At 40.1% G+C, this 18,089-nt stretch overlaps 1 protein-coding gene across 5 annotated transcripts in view; it reads right to left on the reverse strand.

Moving 5' to 3' along the window:
- ptar1 (protein prenyltransferase alpha subunit repeat containing 1) overlaps positions 1-18,089 on the reverse strand; it is a 216,028-nt gene that overhangs the window by 30,418 nt on the left and 167,521 nt on the right. Inside the window, exon 6 of one of the 5 annotated variants that reach the window (XM_077522175.1) lies at positions 11,787-11,859. The exons of the other annotated variants lie outside the window; for them this stretch is intronic. Coding sequence (XP_077378301.1) covers positions 11,824-11,859 — 36 coding nt within the window. The 3' untranslated portion in view covers positions 11,787-11,823. Of the gene's footprint in view, positions 1-11,786; positions 11,860-18,089 lie in introns of those variants that run through there. 5 annotated transcript variants of the gene reach the window in all.

The raw sequence follows: 18,089 nt of genomic DNA on the forward strand, positions 1-18,089 counted from the left end.
TCAGTAAGATGAAATATCGTAGAATATCGAAAATCGTAGATGTCTTAAGGCCTGGACTCTCATCAAATGTGTGAAATTTTGAGAAGATAGGATCATCTGGGTCAAGTTAAAGCAACTTTTATTGTCACGAAAAATCTTCAGATTTTGCGGCACCGTAACGGCCACGCCCTTTAGCGAAAAGTTACAATATTCGGTGTGGGGCATGATCAACATCTTAAGGCTTTTCTGACCAATTTTCAACTGGATCCCTTCAACGAGCTCGGCACAGTAGCTAAAAACGTAAAGTATGACATTTATTGTCACCACTAGGTGGCGCTAAATGTATAACTGAATTTTATTATATAGATGTTTTCAGGCCGTGACTATTAAGTTGCATGAGATGTTTGAGATTTTTTGGAGCTTGTACATGGGAGTTATTAAGCATTTTGTCTTTCTGGACAAATGAAATTTGAAAGGCAATTTTTGATGCCCCGCCCCCGTCATATAGTATTTCGAATAGTCAAGATATTTTGCCCAGTTGTTGTCTCAGGTCTTGAGATGATACATGGCAAGTTTGAAGTCAAATGGATGAAAAATGTTTGCAAAGGGGGGAAAAGCATGACCACAGTGAATGTGCCAAAATGGGCCAAAATTGGACATTCAAAAATTCATAGCTCACTTCCTGTACATTTTAGGAAATGGCTTCCACTGACTCTTTTGTGCGTCTCGGGGTGCTACACGTGCCTGCCAATTTTCGTAGCTCTAGGTCAAACGGGCCGGGATTGGTTTTTATTTTTCTACGCTAGGGGGCGCTATAGAGTCGCGTTGTTATGACAACTACATAATATCAAATTTTTCGCCGGAAATTTTGGATGTGACTGCTGGGTCACTTCCTACATGTTAACTTAGCATTAGGATTAGCATGCTAAGCTAACATTAGCATTAGTGTGCTAACTTAGCATGATAATTAGAATGCTAAGCTAACATTAGCATTAGCATCCTAACTTAGCATGATCATTAGCATGCTAAGCTAACATTAGCATTAGCATCCTAACTTAGCATTAGCATGCTAACTTAGCATTAACATTAACATTAGCATGCTAACTTAGCATTAGCATTAGCATGCTAACTTAGCATTAGCATCCTAACTTAGCATTAGCATGCTAATTTAGCATTAGCATGCTAACGTAGCATTAGCATTAGCATGCTAAATTAGCATTAGCATGCTAAATTAGCATTAGCATGCCAACTTAGCATTAGCATGCCAACTTAACATTAGCATGCTAAGCTAACATTAGCATGCTAAGCTAACATTAGCATTAGCATGCTGAGCTAACATTTGCATTAGCATGCTAAGCTAACATTAGCATGCTAACTTAGCATTAGCATGCTAACTTAGCATTAGCATGCTCAGCTAACATTAGCATGCTAATTTAGCATTAGCATCCTAAGCTAACATTAACATGCTAACTTAGCACTAGCATGCTCACTTCCTGTTGATTTCAGGTCACTTCCTATTGAAATCAGGTCACTTCCTGTTGAAAACGGGTCACTTCCTGTTGATATTAGGTCACTTCCTGTTGAAATCCGGTCACTTCCTGTTGATTTTAGGTCAGTTCTGGGTCACTTCCTGTTGAAATTAGGTCACTTCCTGTTCAAATTAAGTCACTTCCTGTTGATATCAGGTCATTTTTAGGTCATTTCCTGCTGAAATTAAGTCACTTCCTGTTGAATTTAGGGCTGTCTGGGTCACTTCCTTGAAATTAGGTCAATCCCTGTCATACCTAATCAATTGGTCAAGATGGCCGCCACTCAGGGGCCGAGAATCCTGGGTGCACCTCAACAATTGGACAAGATGGCCGCCCCTCTGTGTGTGCGCAGTGGTGCTGAAGTCCCTGGCCTAGCCAATCAATTGGCCAAGGTGGCCGCCGCTATGTGTGGGCAGGAGTGTGAGAATCCCTGGCCTAGCCAATCAATTGGCCAAGATGGCCGCCGCTCTGTATGGACAGTAGTGTGAGAATACCTGGCCTAGCCAATCAATTGGCCAAGATGGCCGCCACTTTGTATGGACAGTAGTGTGAGAATCCCTGGCCAAGCTAATCAATTGGCCAAGATGGCCGCCACTGTGTATAGGCAGTAGTGTGAGAATCCCTGGCCTAGCTAATCAATTGGCCAAGATGGCCGCCGCTCTGTATGGACAGTAGTGTGAGAATCCCTGGCCAAGCTAATCAATTGGCCAAGATGGCCGCCGCTGTGTGTGGGCAGTAGTGTGAGAATCCCTGGCCTAGTTAATCTATTGACCAAAATGGCCGCCGCTCCATGCGGGCAGAGGCCGAGAATCCTGGGTGCACCTCAACAATTGGCCAAGATGGCCGCCACTCTGTGTGGGCAGTAGTGTGAGAATCCCTGGCCGAGCCAATCAATTGGCCAAGATGGCCGCCGCTCTGTATGGGCAGTAGTGTGAGAATCCCTGGCCTCGCTAATCAATTGGCCAAGATGGCCGCCGCTCTGTATGGACAGTAGTGTGACTCTGTGTGGGCAGTAGTGTGAGAATCCCTGGCCTCGCTAATCAATTGGCCAAGATGGCCGCCACTCTGTATGGACAGTAGTGTGAGAATCCCTGGCCAAGCTAATCAATTGGCCAAGATGGCCGCCGCTGTGTATGGGCAGTAGTGTGAGAATCCCTGGCCTAGCTAATCAATTGGCCAAGATGGCCGCCGCTCTGTATGGACAGTAGTGTGAGAATCCCTGGCCAAGCTAATCAATTGGACAAGATGGCCGCCGCTGTGTGTGGGCAGTAGTGTGAGAATCCCTGGCCTAGCTAATCAATTGACCAAAATGGCCGCCGCTCCATGCGGGAAGAGGCCGAGAATCCTCGGTGCACCTCAACAATTGGCCAAGATGGCCGCCACTCTGTGTGGGCAGTAGTGTGAGAATCCCTGGCCTAGCTAATCAATTGGCCAAGATGGCCGCCGCTCTGCGTGGGCAGTAGTGTGAGAATCCCTGGCCGAGCTAATCAATTGGCCAAGATGGCCGCCACTGTGTGTGGGCGGTGGTGGGGAAATTCCAGGCGTAGATGACAACAAGCAGCTCTGATTGGCTGAGGCAGTTGCTGTGCAGAAGTGAGAGAGTGGGCAGAATAGTTCAAAAAGCACCATTTAAATAGCAGTTCATTACATTACATTTCATAAAAAAAATATAATATTGTGCTTTGATTTTTTTTTATTAAACGAAAATAGGGAATGATCTGAAGAGTTTAAAATTCGAATGGTTTTAATTGATCAAGAAATTTGGAAGTTAAGCCATAATCAATAAACTGAAAATGGGTTACTGTCACTTTAACAAATATGCGCATTCACACACACACATTTCGTAATTACCAGGTGGGCGAACATTTTGCTTCAATTGAGTTCTATGAGAAAGCGCACACCTCGAACAAAAGGCTCTCACGACTCAACGGTTTAAGATACAGATTTCAGAAATAACTGAATGTTGTCATATAGATAGCTTCAGGCCTTGACTATAAACATACATGTCAAGTTTGGGATTTTTTGGAGCATGTACTGGGGAGTTATTAAGCATATCCTTTTTCAGTGCGAAACACAAATTTTTATGCCCCGCCCTCATCATATAGTATTTCGAAAAGTCAAGATTTTTCCCCCTGTCGTTGGGTCAGGTCTTGACATGGTCCAGGTCAAGTCTTAACTCAGTCGGATGAAACGTGTAGGAGAAGTGGGCAAAAGTATGCCCCCTGTAATGTGCAAAAATCGTCAAAAATGGGACATTCAAAAATTCGTAGCTTACTTCCTGTTCATTTTAGCACACCCAAGAGACTTTTTTGTAGGTCTTGGGCTCCCTCATACACCTAAAAATATTTGTCGTTCTTGCTTAAATGTATAACCGGGGCTGCTTCGTTAAAGATTTCTAGGGGGCGCTATTGAGTCATTTTTGTAAAAATAGCACAATCAACAATAAAATATTGCTCATTTTACCAGGCCAGATGTGTGTGCCAAGTTTCATGAGTTTCTGTGCATGTTTGGACCCTCAAAACTGGCGTTGTTTTCTTGGCGAACAGTGCTTAGCCACGCCCACAGCGATTCGCGAAAACTCACAAACTTCATGTTGTGACATCATGAAGGCGGATACCCTCATCTGAGCAAATATGAGGTAGGTCCAGTTAACATGTTTGGAGAAAAACGTAGAAGAAAATTCGTAAGAAAAAAAAATGCCACTAGGTGGCGCTATCAGTAAGATGAAATATCAGTTCATAGATGTCTTAAGGGCTGGACTCTCATCAAATGTGTGAAATTTTGAGAAGATAGGATCATCGTCTTGAGATGATAAATGCCAAGTTTTAAGTCAATTGGATGAAAAATTTTTGCAAAGGGGGAAAAAGCATGACCACAGTGAATGTGCCAAAATAGGCCAAAATTGGACATAAAAAAATTCATAGCTCACTTCCTGTACATTTTAGCTACATGGTCCCAATAGACTTTTTTGTGCGTCTCGGGGTGCTACACGTGCCTGCCAACTTTTGTAGCTCTAGGTCAAACGTGCCGGGCTTGGTTTTTATTTTTTTACGCTAGGGGGCGCTATAGAGTCGCATAGTTATTACAACGGCAGAATATCAAATTTTTCGCCGGGCCTGAAGAGTGTGCAAAGTTTGGGGAGTTTTCATAAATATTTAGGTCCTCAAAAATGAGATTGTTTGCGGAGAATAAAGAATAATAATAACTAGAGCTGCGAGCAGCTATAAAGGGCCCTCGCAGCCCGGGCCACATTGGGGTCCTTGCACGTTGGGGTACTGGCACGTTGGGGTACTGGCATATTGGAAGCAAAATTTCTTTGAAAATGGCATAATAAACGTTTACATGTAGAATATTTTTTTGCCAGTGTGTGTGTCAAGCTCAACGGGTTTTGGTGATTGTTAAGACCTGCAAAAATCAGCGTCCTTTTTTATTTTTAGGCAATGAGTTGCCCTGATTGGTATTTTTTTGTAAAAGTGTATATACACATCATCGCTCGTACTCATTGCACAATGTTACTTTTATTGTCCAAAGGGGCAATCAAAAATGAATAAAACAAAATGGAATGGTTTGGATCGGTGTGAAGCCAGTGAACAATTTGAGTGGTGGAAACTAAAAGAATATTCATAAATGACTTAGTTATCACACTTAGAATGATTGTACATTTTTTGTACAAAATACCGTATGTGGGGTATTTTTTATTTTTTTTTTATATAAGCCTCAAGGGCTAGGTGGCGCTGTATTTATAACTGAATGTTGTCATAGAGATACCTTCAGGCCTTGATTATAAGCATACATGTCAAGTGTGGGATTTTTTTTGGAGCATGTACCGTGGAGTTATTAAGCATATCCTTCATTCACGATATTGCTTTTAATGTCCATAGAGGCTATCAAAAATAAATAAAAATATATATATGTTTGGATAAGTCTGATGCCAGTGAACATTTTGAGTGGTGGAAACTAAAAGAATATTCATAAATGACTTAGTTATCACACTTAGAATGAGTTTACATTTTTTGTACAAAATACCGTATGTGTGGTATTTTTTTTTATGCCTCAAGGGCTAGGTGGCGCTGCATATATAACTGAATGTTGTCATAGAGATAACTTCAGGCCTTGACGATAAACATACATGTCAAGTTTGGGATTTTTTGGAGCATGTACCGGGGAGTTATCAAGCATATCATTTTTCATTGCGCAACACACATTTTGATGCCCCGCCCTCATCATATAGTATTTCGAAAAGTCAAAAATTTTCCCCCTGTCGTTGGCTCAGGTCTTGACATGGTCCAGGCCAAGTCTTAACTCAGTCGGATGAAACGTATAGGAGAAGTGGGCAAAAGTCTGCCCCCTGTGAATGTGCAAAAATCGTCAAAAATGGGACATTCAAAAATTCGTAGCTCACTTCCTGTTCATTTTAGCATATGGGTACAAGAGACTTTTTTGTAGGTCTTGGGCTCCCTCATACACCTAAAAATATTCGTCATTCTTGCTTAAACGTACAACCGGGGCTGCTTCGTTAAGAATTTCGAGGGGGCGCTATTGAGTCATTTTTTTTAAAATAGCACAATCAACAATATAATATTGCTCATTTTACCAGGCCAGATGTGTGTGCCAAGTTTCAGGAGTTTCTGTGCATGTTTAGACCCTCAAAACTGGCGTTGTTTTCTTGGCGAACAGCGCTTAGCCACGCCCACAGCAATTCGCGAAAACTCACAAACTTCGTGTTGTGACATCATGAAGGCCGAAACCCTCATCTGAGCAAATATGAGGTAGGTCCAGTTAACGTGTTTGGAGAAAAACGTAGAAGAAAATTCGTAAGAAAAAAAATTGCCACTAGGTGGCGCTATCAGTTAGATGAAATGTAAGTTAGTAGATGTCTTTAGAGCTGGACTCTCATCAAATGTGTGAAATTTTGAGAAGATAGGATCATCTCGGTCAAGTTAATGCAGCTTTTATTGTCACGAAAAACCTTCAGACTTTGCGTCACCGTAGCGGCCACGCCCTTTGGCGAAAAGTTACAATATTCGGTGTGGGGCATCATCAACATCTTAAGGCTTTTCTGACCAATTTTCAACTGGATCCCTTCAACGAGCTCAGCGCAGTAGCTAAAAACGTAAAGTATGACATTTATTGTAACCACTAGGTGGCGCTATATGTAGAACTGAATTTTGACATATAGATGTTTTCAGGCCGTGACTATTACGTTGCCTGAGAAGTTTGAGATTTTTTGGAGCTTGTACATGGGAGTTATTCAGCATTTGCTCTTTCTGGACAAATGAAATTTTAAAGGCAATATTTGATGCCCCGCCCCCGTCATATAGTATTTCGAAAAGGCAAGACTTTTTGCCCAGCTGTTGTCTTAGGTCTTGAGATGATAAATGCCAAGTTTGAAGTCAATGGGATGAAAAATGTTTGCATAGGGGGAAAAAGCATGACCACAGTGAATGTGCCAAAATAGGCCAAAATTGGACATTAAAAAATTCATAGCTCACTTCCTGTACATTTTAGCTACATGGTCCCAATTGACTTTTTTGTGCGTCTCGGGGTGCTACACGTGCCTACCAATTTTCGTTGCTCTAGCTCAAACGTGCCGGGCTTGGTTTTTATTTTTCTATGCTAGGGGGCGCTATAGAGTCGCGTTGTTATAACGACTTCATAATATCAAATTTTTCGCCGGACCTGAGGAGTGTGCAAAGTTCGGTGAGTTTTCGTGAATATTTAGGTACCCAAAATTGCGATTGTTTGCGGAGAATAAAGAAGAAGAATAAAGAAGAAGAAGAACTAGAGCTGCGAGCAGCTATAAAGGGCCCTCGCAGCCCGGGCCACGTTGGAGTCCTTGCACGTTGGGGTACTTGCACGTTAGGGTACTGGCACGTTGGGGTACTGGCACGTTGGGGTACTGGCATATTGGAAGCAAAATTTCTTTGAAAATGGCATAATAAACGTTTACATGTAGAATATTTTTTTTGCCAGTGTGTGTCAAGCTCAACGGGTTTTGGTGATTGTTAAGACCTGCAAAAATCAGCGTCCTTTTTTATTTTTAGGCAATGAGTTGCCCTGATTGATATTTTTTGTAAAAGTGTATATATACATCATCGCTCGTTGTACTCATTGCACAATGTTACTTTTATTGTCCAAAGGGGCAATCAAAAATGAATAAAACAAAATGGAAACGTACATACGTTTGGATCGGTGTGAAGCCAGTGAACAATTTGAGTGGTGGAAACTAAAAGAATATTCAGAAATGACTTAGTCATCACACTTAGAATGAGTTTAAATTTTTTTGTACAAAATACCGTATGTGGGTTTTTTTTTTTTATATAAGCCTCAAGGGCTAGGTGGCGCTGTATTTATAACTGAATGTTGTCATCGAGATACCTTCAGGCCTTGATTATAAGCATACATGTCAAGTGTGGGATTTTTTTTGGAGCATGTACCGTGGAGTTATTAAGCATATCCTTCATTCACGATATTGCTTTTAATGTCCACAGAGGCTATCAAAAATAAATAAAAATATATATATGTTTGGATAAGTCTGATGCCAGTGAACATTTTGAGTGGTGGAAACTAAAAGAATATTCATAAATGACTTAGTTATCACACTCAGAATGAGTTGACATTTTTTGTACAAAATACCGTATGTGGGGTATTTTTTTTTTATGCCTCAAGGGCTAGGTGGCGCTGCATATATAACTGAATGTTGTCATAGAGATTGCTTCAGGCCTTGACGATAAACATACATGTCAAGTTTGGGATTTTTTGGAGCATGTACCGGGGAGTTATTAAGCATATCCTTTTTCAGTGCGAAACACAAATTTTGATGCCCCGCCTTCATCATATAGTATTTCGAAAGGTCAAGATTTTTCCGCCTGTCGTTGGCTCAGGACTTGACATGGTCCAGGTCAAGTCTTAACTCAGTCAGATGAAACGTATAGGAGAAGTGGGCAAAAGTCTGCCCCCTGTGAATGTGCAAAAATTGTCAAAAATGGGACATTCAAAAATTCGTAGCTCACTTCCTGTTCATTTTAGCATATGGGTCCAAGAGACTTTTTTGTAGGTCTTGGGCTCCCTCATACACCTAAAAATATTCGTCGTTCTTGCTTAAACGTACAACTGGGGCTGCTTCGTTAAAAACTTCTAGGGGGCGCTATTGAGTCATTTTTGTAAAAATAGCACAATCAACAATAAAATATTGCTAATTTTACCAGGCCAGATGTGTGTGCCAAGTTTCATGAGTTTCTGTGCATGTGTAGACCCTCAAAACTGGCGTTATTTTCTTGGCGAACAGCGCTTAGCCACACCCACAGCAATTCGCGAAAACTCACAAACTTCGTGTTGTGACATCATGAAGGCCGAAACCCTCATCTGAGCAAATATGAGGTAGGTCCAGTTAACGTGTTTGGAGAAAAACGTAGAAGAAAATTCGTAAGAAAAAAAATTGCCACTAGGTGGCGCTATCAGTTAGATGAAATATAAGTCAGTAGATGTCTTTAGGGCTGGACTCTCATCAAATGTGTGAAATTTTGAGAAGATAGGATCATCTCGGTCAAGTTAATGCAGCTTTTATTTTCACGAAAAATCTTCAGACTTTGCGTCACCGTAGCGGCAACGCCCTTTGGCGAAAAGTTACAATATTCGGTGTGGGGCATGATCAACATCTTAAGGCTTTTCTGACCAATTTTCAAATGGATCCCTTCAACAAGCTCAGCACAGTAGCTAAAAACGTAAAGTATGACATTTATTGTAACCACTAGGTGGCGCTATATGTATAACTGAATTTTATCATATAGATGTTTTCAGGCCGTGACTATTACGTTGCCTGAGAAGTTTGAGATTTTTTGGAGCTTGAACATGGGAGTTATTAAGCATTTGCTCTTTCTGGACAAATGAAATTTTAAAGGCAATATTTGATGCCCCGCCCCCGTCATATAGTATTTCGAAAAGGCAAGATGTTTTGCCCAGTTGTTCTCTCAGGTCTTGAGATGATAAATGCCAAGTTTGAAGTCAATTGGATGAAAAATGTTTGCAAAGGGGGAAAAAGCATGACCACAGTGAATGTGCCAAAATAGGCCAAAATTGGACATAAAAAAATTCATAGCTCACTTCCTGTACATTTTAGCTACATGGTCCCAATAAACTTTTTTGTGCGTCTCGGGGTGCTACACGTGCCTGCCAATTTTTGTTGCTCTAGCTCAAACGTGCCGGGCTTGGTATTTATTTTTCTACGCTAGGGGGCGCTATCGAGTCTCATTGTTATGACGACTTAATAATATCAAATTTTTCGCCGGGCCTGAGGAGTGTGCAAAGTTCGGTGAGTTTTCGTGAATGTTTAGGTACCCAAAATCGCGATCGTTTGCGGAGAATAAAGAATAATAATAATAATAATAATAATAATAATAATAATAATAATAATAATAATAATTTTTACAAAAACAATAGGGACCTCGCAGCGGTCGCTGCTCGGGCCCTAATAAAGAAGAAGAATAAAGAAGAAGAATGAAGAAGAATGAAGAATAAAGAAGAATAAAGAAGAAGAATGAAGAAGAATGAAGAATAAAGAAGAAGAATGAAGAATAAAGAAGAAGAATGAAGAAGAATGAAGAAGAATGAAGAAGAATGAAGAAGAATGAAGAAGAAGAAGAAGAAGAAGAAGAAGAAGAAGAAGAAGAAGAAGAAGAAGAAGAAGAAGAAGAAGAAGAAGAATTTTTACAAAAACAATAGGGACCTCGCAGCGGTCGCTGCTCGGGCCCTAACTAGAGCTGCGAGCAGCTATAAAGGGCCCTCGCAACCCGGGCCACGTTGGGGTATTTGCACGTCGGGGTACTGGCATGTTGGGGTACTGTCAAATAGGAAACCATCTAAATTTTAAACGTTTTTGCCATGCTTTGTGTTTGTAAAGTTTCATGGAAAGGCCAAAAATGATGCACAATTAACAAAATAAAATCAAAATGGATTGGCACATGGCTATATAGAATACTTTTTGAATATATTAGGCATGCCTGCCAATATTCACACATCTAGCTGAATCATATAATCGGAAAGACTTCATAAAAATGTCTAGAGGGCGCTATTGAAGCATTTATTGCAAATTTAATAAGAAATCTCTAAAATATTCATGCTTATGACAAGCCTGATGTGTGTGTAAAGTTTCATGAGTTTTTGCACATGTTTAGACCAAAAATAAAAAAGCAGCATTTTACTTGGCAAACAATGCATCGCCATGAAACGGCGTGCGACAAAATAAATAACTTTCGATAACTTTGTATCTTAAACATCTTAAGATGAAGCACACCAAGTTTGAAGACAGTCGGATAAATTTTGTAGGAGGAGTTCGTTAAAATATGACCCCTAAAAAAGGCCACAAAAAATGGCTACAAATCCCAACGTAAATCAAAATGGCGGACTTCCTGTTTGGTTTAGCAGATGGTTCCAAGAGACTTTTTTGTACATCGTGGGCTCTTATGTATGCCTCTAAATTATCATAGCGCTAGGTGAAACGTACAACCGGGAATGCTTCGTTAAAGAGGAGTTTTTTCCTCAAAATGTGATGACCGGCCCCTACGGGACTTCCTGTTGGGTTTAGCACATGGCACCAAGAGACTTTTTTGTACATCGTGGGCTGTTAAATTTGTCTCCAAATTTTCGTAGCTCTAGCTGCTTCGTACAACTGGGAATGCTTCATTAAGAGGGAATTTTTTCCTTTGCAAACTGTGCATGCCACGGCAACAGCGTGCGACGAAATAAAAAGCTTTCAATAACTTTTCATCTTCAACATTTTAAGATGAATCACACCAAGTTTGGAGATGATCGGATAAACTCTGTAGGAGGAGTTCGTTAAAATAAGACCCCTATGAAATGGCCCAAAAAATGGCAACACGTTCCAAAGTAAATCAAAATGGCGGACTTCCTGTTCGGTTTAGCATATGGTTCAAAAAGAGTTTTTTGTACCTTGAGGGCTGTTACATATGTCTTCAAATGTTGGTAACTCTAGTTGAAATGTACAGCCGGGAATGCTTCATTAAATAAGAATTTTGAAACACAAAATTTGATGCCTCGCCTCTGGCGGACTTCCTGTTAGGTTTAGCATATGGCACCAACAGGCTTTTTTGTAGATCATAGTCTGTTACATATGTGTACCAATTTTCGTGGCTCTCAATTAAACGTACCACCGGCAATGCTTTGTTAAGTAAGAATTTTGAAACTGTAAATTTGATGCCCCGCCACCGTCATATAGTACGTCAAAAACTTTAGATTTTTTACCATGATGTTGTCCCAGGTGTTGAGATGGTACAGCCCAAGTTTGAAGTCAATCGGGTTAACCGTGTAGGAGAAGCGGGCAAAAGTATGACCCCTGTAAATGTGCAAAAATGGGCCAAAATTGGACATTCAAATACTCATACCTCACTTCCTGTCTATTTTAGGGTACACGTATCAAAGAGGTTTTTGTTCATCTGGATGTGCTACAGGTGCCACACAATTTTCGTAGCCATAGGACAATCGTAGCGGGACAGGGATCCGTTAAACCTATGTAGGTGGCGCTACAGAGCCATTTTTCTGTTATCATGTATGGCGACTTTAAAATATCAAATTTTTCGCCAGACCCGATCTGCGTGTAAAGTTTGGTGAGTTTTCGTTCATGTTTAGTGCCTCAAAAATGTGGTTGTTTGCGGAAAAGAATAATAACAAAGAAAAAGAAGAAGAAGAAGAAGAATAACTAGAGCTGCGAGCAGCTATAAAGGGCCCTCGCAACCCGGGCCACGTTGGGGTATTTGCATGTCGGGGTACTGGCATATTGGGGTACTGTTTCATAGGAAACCGTCTAAATTGTAAATGTTTTAGACATGCTTTGTGTTTGCAAAGTTTCATGGAAGGCCAAAAATGATGCACAATTTAAAATCAAAATGGATTGGCACATGGCTATAGAATACTTTTTGGAGGTATTAGGCTGATAGGTATGCCTCCCAATATTCACACATCTAGCTGAACCATATAATCGGATATACTTCATAAAACTATCTAGACGACGCTATTGAGCCATTTATTACAAATTGCACAACAAATTATAAAATATTCATGTTCATGAGAGATCTGATCTGTGTGCAGTTTTGTGAGTTTTTCCCCGTGTTTAGACTCTCAAAAAAAAATTCTTTGCAAACAATGCATCCCTAAAGCAAAGGCATGTGACAAAATAAAAAATTTCAATAACTTTTCATCTTAAATATCTTAAGATGAAACATGCCAAAGAATGAAGACGATGTGATAAGTTTTGCAGAAAATATGACCCCTATAAAAGGCCCCAAAAAGTGGCTACAAATACCAAAGTAAATCAAAATGTCAGACTTCCTGTTTGGTTTAACATATGGTTCCAAGAGACCTTTTTTGTACATCGTGGGCTCTTATGTATGCCTCCAAATTATCAAGAAAAGAAGTTGGGTTTAGCACTTGACACCAAGAGACTTTTTTTAAACATCGTGGGCTGCTACATATGTCTACAAATTTTCGTAGAATACTTTTTGGAGGTATTAGGCTGATAGGTATGCCTCCCAATATTCATACATCTAGCTGAATCATATAAAAAACATTTTTCTTTGCAAACGATGCATCGCTACAGCAAAGGCGTGCAACAAAATAAAAAATTTCAATAACTTTTCATCTTAAATATCTTAAGATGAAACGCGCCAAAGAATATATGACGCCTATAAAAGGCCCCAAAAATGGCAACAAATACCAAAGTTAATCAAAATGGCAGACTTCCTGTTTGGTTTAGCATATGGCTTTAGAAACTTTTTTGTAAGTCTTAGGCTGATCTCCCAATATTCACACATCTAGCTGAATCATATAAAAAACATTTTTCTTTTCAAACAATGCATCGCTACAGCAAAGGCGTGCGACAAAATAAAAAATTTCAATAACTTTTCATCTTAAATATCTTAAGATGAAACGTACCAAAGAATATATGACGCCTATAAAAGGCCCCAAAAATGGTATCAAATACCAAAGTTAATCAAAATGGCAGACTTCCTGTTTGGTTTAGCATATGGCTTTAGAAACTTTTTTGTAAGTCTTAGGCTGATAGGTATCCAAATTTTTTCACATCTAGCTGAATCATACATTTCCAAAAGCTTCATAAAAATGTCGAGATGGCGCTATTGAGCCATTTATTGAAAATTGCAGAAAAACTCTCTAAAATATTCATGCTTATGACAAGCCTGATGTGTGTGTAAAGTTTCATGAGTTTTTGCACATGTTTAGATAAAAAAAAAAAAAAGCAGCATTTTACTTGGCAAACAATGCACCGCTATGGCAACGGCGTGCGACAAAATAAAACACTTTCGATAACTTTGCATCTTAAACATCTTAAGATGAAGCACACCAAGTTTGAAGACAGTCGGATAAATTTTGTAGGAGGAGTTCGTTAAAATATGACCCCTAAAAAAGGCCACAAAAAATGGCTACAAAACCCAACGTAAATCAAAATGGCGGACTTCCTGTTTGGTTTAGCAGATGGTTCCAAGAGACTTTTTTGTACATCGTGGGCTCTTATGTATGCCTCTAAATTATCATAGCGCTACGTGAAACGTACAACCGGGAATGCTTCGTTAAAGAGGAGTTTTTTCCTCAAAATGTGATGACCGGCCCCTACGGGACTTCCTGTTGGGTTTAGCACATGGCACCAAGAGACTTTTTTGTACATCGTGGGCTGTTAAATTTGTCTCCAAATTTTCGTAGCTCTAGCTGCTTCGTACAACTGGGAATGCTTCATTAAGAGGGAATTTTTTCCTTTGCAAACTGTGCATGCCACGGCAACAGCGTGCGACGAAATAAAAAGCTTTCAATAACTTTTCATCTTCAACATTTTAAGATGAATCACACCAAGTTTGGAGATGATCGGATAAACTCTGTAGGAGGAGTTCGTTAAAATAAGACCCCTATGAAATGGCCGAAAAAATGGCAACACGTTCCAAAGTAAATCAAAATGTCGGACTTCCTGTTCGGTTTAGCATATGGTTCAAAAAGAGTTTTTTGTACCTTGAGGGCTGTTACATATGTCTTCAAATGTTGGTAACTCTAGTTGAAATGTACAGCCGGGAATGCTTCATTAAATAAGAATTTTGAAACACAAAATTTGATGCCTCGCCTCTGGCGGACTTCCTGTTAGGTTTAGCATATGGCACCAACAGGCTTTTTTGTAGATCATAGTCTGTTACATATGTGTACCAATTTTCGTGGCTCTCAATTAAACGTACCACCGGCAATGCTTTGTTAAGTAAGAATTTTGAAACTGTAAATTTGATGCCCCGCCACCGTCATATAGTATGTCAAAAACTTTAGATTTTTTACCATGATGTTGTCCCAGGTGTTGAGATGGTACAGCCCAAGTTTGAAGTCAATCGGGTTAACCGTGTGGGGAGGACAAGAACATCCCCCACAAACAGCCACAAATGCTCTGATTGACACGCGCACGCGCACACACACACAAATCAGAACAGTAAAAGCCTTCTTAGAAACTTGACTTTCTTATTTTGCAACAGAACAATGAATTATGAAATGTTATGTTTGCCATTTGTGAAATGTTGACTCCATGAAATGTCATGAAAATGTTCCATTGCAGTGGCAGATTCTCCACTAAACTTTCATGTGTATGCACGTTTTAACAGTGTAAGCTAGGTAACATTTCATTTGAGGTATTCAATTGTACGTGTTGCATTGGTTGAATTCTGACCTTAGAATCTTAACACACATGGGATCCAGATTCAATCTGATTAGTCTACCAAAAATCTCCCCCAGCTGGTAACTTTCCACTGTGGTCTCAACCGGCCCCCCTGGTGTGGAGGCCGCCGCCTTCCCAATTTAAAAGCACGCTCCCTGCGTGCTGCTTTCTCTTTTCCGCTGCTTTGGCTCCCGCTTCTTCGCTGCTCCTTGGCTCCTTCCTGGTCTCCATCGGCGCGGCTGCCAGACAAAGGGCTAGCCCAGCTAGCTTAACCTCCAGCACACGGCAACGCACAGAAGCCATCGCGTGTTGCGACAGGCGCAGCGAAACACGCTGCTTTTGGTCCCTGCACAAGGCTCAAACGGATGGTGCCTTTCCAGGCACACTAGGCCTCAAACCAAAAAGGGCCCTTCCCAGCCAGCAGGTTGACCCCGTGACGCTCAGTTGGCCAGCCGGACGACCTGTCTCTCCCTCTCCTGAACTGAACCTTCTTCATCCCTTCTTCAAACGAGCTTGGCGAGTCTCCATCCAGGGTCCTGCTTCTCAGACCAACCCCATCTGTAAGTGCAACTTTGCAGGCCTTTGCCCTAGTACAAATTGGTGCAAACTAGGTTGATTGTGGGTCCCATGTTGGTTTGATTTAAGAAATCTATCACCTTGGTTAAGACCGTTTCTCTTTTCTTCTTTTCTTCTCCTTTGATTATTTTTATTATTTTAGTTCTCGTTTCATTTCCTATCATAGTAGTTAGTTTTGCTTCTTGAAATTCTAAGTAGATTATCCCACCTAGGTTAGAGAATAAACGTGCACAAAACTCAACCCCTGGTTTACTGTGTGTGTGTTTCATCAATTTATAGTGACCTCTAAGCTGAACAAAGAACTCACAAAATTGTAGTAAGGGCACAACCTTCATTTTAATGACTGATTCAACGAGGTTCTCATCTGTTATCCTGATAAAATTATCAAAAAGAGATGTGGTGCTCCGCAGGCAAGCTCAACTTAATTTAAATATTAAGTTTGAGTCTCCTTCAATTAATGAGCCAATTGATTATTAATTTAATAATTAACAATTATTGATTTAATAATTAATTGGACCGATTTCCCTTACAGTGGCGCTACAGAGCCATTTTTCTGTTATCATGTATGGCGACTTTAAAATATCAAATTTTTCGCCAGGCCCGATCTGCGTGTAAAGTTTGGTGAGTTTTTGTTCATGTTTAGTGCCTCAAAAATGTGGTTGTTTGCGGAAAAGAATAATAACAAAGAAAAAGAAGAAGAAGAAGAAGAAGAACTAGAGCTGCGAGCAGCTATAAAGGGCCCTCGCAACCCAGGCCACGTTGGGGTATTTGCACGTCGGGGTACTGGCATGTTGGGGTACTGTCAAATAGGAAACCATCTAAATTGTAAACGTTTTTGCCATGCTTTGTGTTTTTAAAGTTTCATGGAAAGGCCAAAAACGATGCACAATTAACAAAATAAAATCAAAATGGATTGGCACATGGCTATATAGAATACTTTTTGAATATATTCGGCATGCCTGCCAATATTCACACATCTAGCTGAATCATATAATCGGAAAGACTTCATAAAAATGTCTAGAGGGCGCTATTGAGCCATTTATTACAAATAGCACAACAAATCTCTAAATAAAATATTCATGTTCCAGACAGGTCTGGTGTGTGTGCAAAGTTTTGTGAGTTTTCACCCATATTTAGACTCTCAAAAAAGCATTTTTCTTCACAAACAATGCATGGCTACAGCAAAGGCGTGTGACAAAATAAAAAAATTCAATAACTTTTCATCTTAAATATCTTAAGATGAAACACGCCAAAGAATGAAGACGATCTGATAAGTTCTGTTGAAAATATGACCCCTATAAAAGGCCCCAAAAAATGGCTACAAATACCAAAGTAAATCAAAATGGCAGACTTCCTTTTTGATTCAGCATATGGCTTTAGAAACCTTTTGTAAGTCTTAGGCTGATAGGTATCCCAATTTTTACAAATCTAGCTGAATCATAAAACACAAAACATTTGCAAAAGCTTCATAAAAAATGTCTAGAGGGCGCTATTGAACCATTTATTGCAAATTGAATAAGAACTCTAAAATATTCATGCTGATGACAAGCCTGATGTGTGTGTAAAGTTTCATGAGTTTTTGCACATGTTTAGACCAAAAAAAAAAAAAGTAGCATTTTACTTGGCAAACAATGCATCGCCATGACAACGGCGTGCGACAAAATAAATAACTTTCGATAACTTTGCATCTTAAACATCTTAAGATGAAGCACACCAAGTTTAAAGACAGTCGGATAAATTTTGTAGGAGGAGTTCGTTAAAATATGACCCCTGAAAAAGGCCACAAAAAATGGCAACAAATCCCATCGTAAATCAAAATGGCAGACTTCCTGATTGGTTTAGCACATGGTTCCAAGAGACTTTTTTGTACATCGTGGGCTCTTATGTATGCCTGCAAATTATCATCGCGCTAGGTGAAACGTACAACCGGGAATGCTTCGTTAAAGAGGAGTTTTCTCGCTCAAAATGTGATGCCCGGCCCCTGGGGGACTTCCTGTTGGGTTTAGCACATGGCACCAAGAGACTTTTTTGTACATTGTGGGCTGTTACATATGTCTACAAATTTTTGTAGCTCTCGCTACTTCGTACAACTGGGAATGCTTCATTAAGAAGGATTTTTTTCCTTTGCAAAAAGTGCATGCCACGACAACAGCGTGCGACGAAATAAAGAGCTTTCAATAACTTTTCATCCTCAACATCTTAAGATGAGTCACACCAAGTTTGAAGATGATCGGATAAACTCTGTAGGAGGAGTTCGTTAAAATATGACCCCTATGAAATGGCCCAAAAAATGG

This window comes from Festucalex cinctus, chromosome 5, assembly GCF_051991245.1.
Source record: "Festucalex cinctus isolate MCC-2025b chromosome 5, RoL_Fcin_1.0, whole genome shotgun sequence".
Classification (NCBI taxonomy): Eukaryota; Metazoa; Chordata; class Actinopteri; order Syngnathiformes; family Syngnathidae; genus Festucalex; species Festucalex cinctus.